This window comes from Sprattus sprattus (genome assembly GCF_963457725.1).
Source record: "Sprattus sprattus genome assembly, chromosome: 7".
Classification (NCBI taxonomy): domain Eukaryota; kingdom Metazoa; phylum Chordata; class Actinopteri; order Clupeiformes; family Clupeidae; genus Sprattus; species Sprattus sprattus.
The window spans coordinates 16,327,216-16,330,420 of record NC_137926.1 but is presented as its reverse complement, the minus strand read 5'-3'; the positions used below and the strand labels follow the sequence as shown (position 1 = coordinate 16,330,420).

General features: G+C 38.7%; 1 protein-coding gene across 1 annotated transcript; it reads left to right on the top strand.

Moving 5' to 3' along the window:
- Nucleotides 1-418: 418 nt before the first annotated feature.
- Nucleotides 419-2,960, top strand: LOC308368061 (intelectin-like; the record flags this gene model as incomplete). The annotated part of the gene is made up of 7 exons (XM_080842111.1): nucleotides 419-485; nucleotides 728-832; nucleotides 933-1,180; nucleotides 1,368-1,526; nucleotides 1,617-1,737; nucleotides 1,958-2,061; nucleotides 2,808-2,960. 7 exons carry the CDS (start codon nucleotides 419-421, stop codon nucleotides 2,958-2,960), a joined length of 957 nt encoding a protein of 318 aa, XP_080698237.1.
- Nucleotides 2,961-3,205: the final 245 nt, after the last annotated feature.

Genomic DNA, 3,205 nt, shown 5'->3' with positions numbered 1-3,205 from the left:
GCACAAAGCCAGACCGAATCTCCCTGACCAAAAATGTTGTGGGCGGGGTTCGGGCTGGTATCCAGGCTACTGTTTCCCCCATTTTGAGTAAAGTTTGTGAGAGAACTACTATCCCTTACTGTGGCAATATAATGGAAAAGAAAGACGTTGGATAAGAATGAGAAAATTGACATGAAACGAGGAAGGGGAAATACATTTTTCTTGGCGCTTAGAAATCAATACAACGGTAACTGGCAAGTAGTTTCCCTCTTCCTCAAGAACAGATTATGTCCTTCTAAAAGCAAACAAACTGGATCACCAAGGCACTATATATTCTGCTCTCTGGTTAGAATAAGCCCAGTCATAATTTTGCTCTCTACAAACAGCAGTACTGCAGTAACAATTTGTTTGCGTCTTAGACCACTTTTTTCAGTCAAACATGTTACAAGGTATTCTCCTGCTGACATGGCTTGCACTGTCTTCACAGCCCATCCGGGGTCAACCAGGTAAGCTTTCCAGAAGCCATAAAGATGGCTTTGATAAAGAAATGAGACTGATTGTATGATTAAGTCATGGTATGTTCCCATTTCAATGCTGATGTATCATGTTTTTACATAAATATATATTAATCAACAGAAAAAGTCTTCAATGGTCATGCTTACAATGAAGTGACTGATTGTGTGAATCAAACTATTATTATTTCAAAATTTGAATGGTCAAGGGTCATATTTGTTTCTGATTTCTACAGAGGATGCTTCCTATGGCAATAACGAACTGAAAAAACTTCAGGACAGGTTACGTTTTGTTGGACGTAGCTGCAAAGAAATTCAACAGAAATACAATACCCATGACGGTGAGCCTATTTGTTCCAACAACTTAAACAACATGTGATATCTCAATTAAAAATGTATTCAATCCGTTTTTCTCATCGATCATGCATGATTTAATTTCAGATGGTCTGTATTTCCTCACTACCTCCAATGGGGAAGTGTACCAGACCTACTGTGACATGACCACAGCTGGTGGTGGATGGACACTGGTAGCCAGTGTGCATGAGAATAACCTATATGGGAAATGCACTGTGGGGGACCGGTGGTCAAGCCAGCAGGGAAGCAATCCCAACTACCCTGATGGAGAGGGGACATGGTCCAACATGAACACCTTTGGGACTCCAGAGGGTGCAACCTCTGATGACTACAAGGTCAAATCTTACTTACTACTTACTGAATATCTGAATGGGGGGAATAACAACATAATCATTTTGAGTGAGGTGATGAGTGATTATGTCCAACAAATATATTTTAATGTGTATGTATGTATGTATACCTTGATTGGACAGAATGCTTGAAATTGAGATTGAATATGAGGTTCTCACTTCTCTTCCACAGAATCCTGGCTATTATGATATTGTAGGGGAAGATGTGTCTGTTTGGCATGTACCTAACAACGTCCCCCTAAAACGCTGGACCTTTGCTTCCATCCTACGATACCACACAGTGACAAAGTTTCTATCACTCAATGGAGGAAACCTCAACCAGCTCTTCAAGGTACATGGAACATCAAAGATGATAACAGACACACAATTAGTCACACACAAGTATTTCACTTAAAGTCTCTTTCATCCTGTATGACTTTAGCGCTATCCAGTGAGGTATAATGCTGGAGTGTGCAGGACCAACAATGGACCATCTATTCCTGTGGTGTATGACTATGGAAACGCTGATACCACAAGACACTTCTACGGCGCACCTTCTAGAAGTATAATGATCTAAAGTATTTTGTATTTAGTATTTTTATAGCAAGTGATTCAAATGCCCAATGACACTACACTTACTAATATTAATTACTACTTCTAATGTTCCTCCAACAATTCCTCCAAAGTAAATATAAAATCTATGTACCCATGTAATGATAGAAGAAACACTAAAATGGACGTATACACACTGAATTGAGTTGTTCATTTGTTTTTCTCTCACAGACGAATTTGTTCCGGGCTTCGTCACCTTCAGAGTGTTCAACCATGAGAGAGCTGCCATGGCCATGTGTTCTGGAGTCAGACCCACTGGGTGCAACACTGAACACGTAAGATGACCACAACAGAATTATAATAATATCTGGATAATGTAAGCTTTGGTTAATAGTTTTTAAAGGACCAGTGTGTAGGTTTTAGTGTCATCTATAAGTAGAAATGTCAATAGTATTCATAATTAGATTTTCATTAGTGTATGATTATCTGTACCTACGATTCATTGGGTTTTTGTTTTTGAGCCGTTTGTTTCTACAGGAAGCAACCTCTTCCACGGAGTCCGCTATGTTTCTTCATTAGCCTAGAATAGAGAAACAAAACACTAGCTCGATAGGACTCAATTATGGCATTTGACCGCGGTCATAGGTACTAGCAAATGCTTGTAAAGGGAAGGGTATTCAGCTTGTTGCAATTCAACTTCACCAGTAAATAAACAGTGAAAAACTACACATTGTACTGTATATTTTAAGATGTACTTTCTTCTTCGTGAAATCCCCACATTGGTGAAAATGAATATCAAATTCGACATTGTAGAATAATTTAATATTCTTATCACCATGATATCAGAATATTGCATAGTGGTTTTCCAAAGAATTGTATGTAATGGAGTAGTGTATTTTACATTTACATTTAATTTCCTTTGTATATATTTTAGTTGTGTTGATATGGGAAAGAATTATCACAGAAGACACTGTTATATGTAATACACATTTGGCTTCATGATAGTTTTAGTCTAAGGCATGTCCAGAATGTATAACATTATCAAATGTTTGCATTTCATGTCCTTCCTTTTTTCTCACAGTATTGCATTGGTGGTGGGGGACACTTCCCTGAAGCTGCTCCCCGCCAGTGTGGTGACTTTGCAAGCTTTGACTGGAGTGGTTATGGAAGAAATTTGGGATGGAGTGCATCCAGAGAGATAACTGAAGCTGCTGTTCTGATCTTCTACCGCTAAGTCAATAATGAGGGTCCACAGATAATTGGTGGCAGATGCAATATTTGGGAACCAATGTGTGCTTATACTGTGGAGACATTTACTGTTTTGAATTTCTGCTTGTCCTGAATTAAATGCAATCTCACAAAGGGTGAAAATACATACATTCTCTGTAAATATTTTCTACCTTGACCCCCTACCTTGTTTTATAATTTCTTGCTGAGGTCTGCTTGAGGGTGAAGGGTTTTACCCCTCTCCTGATGTTC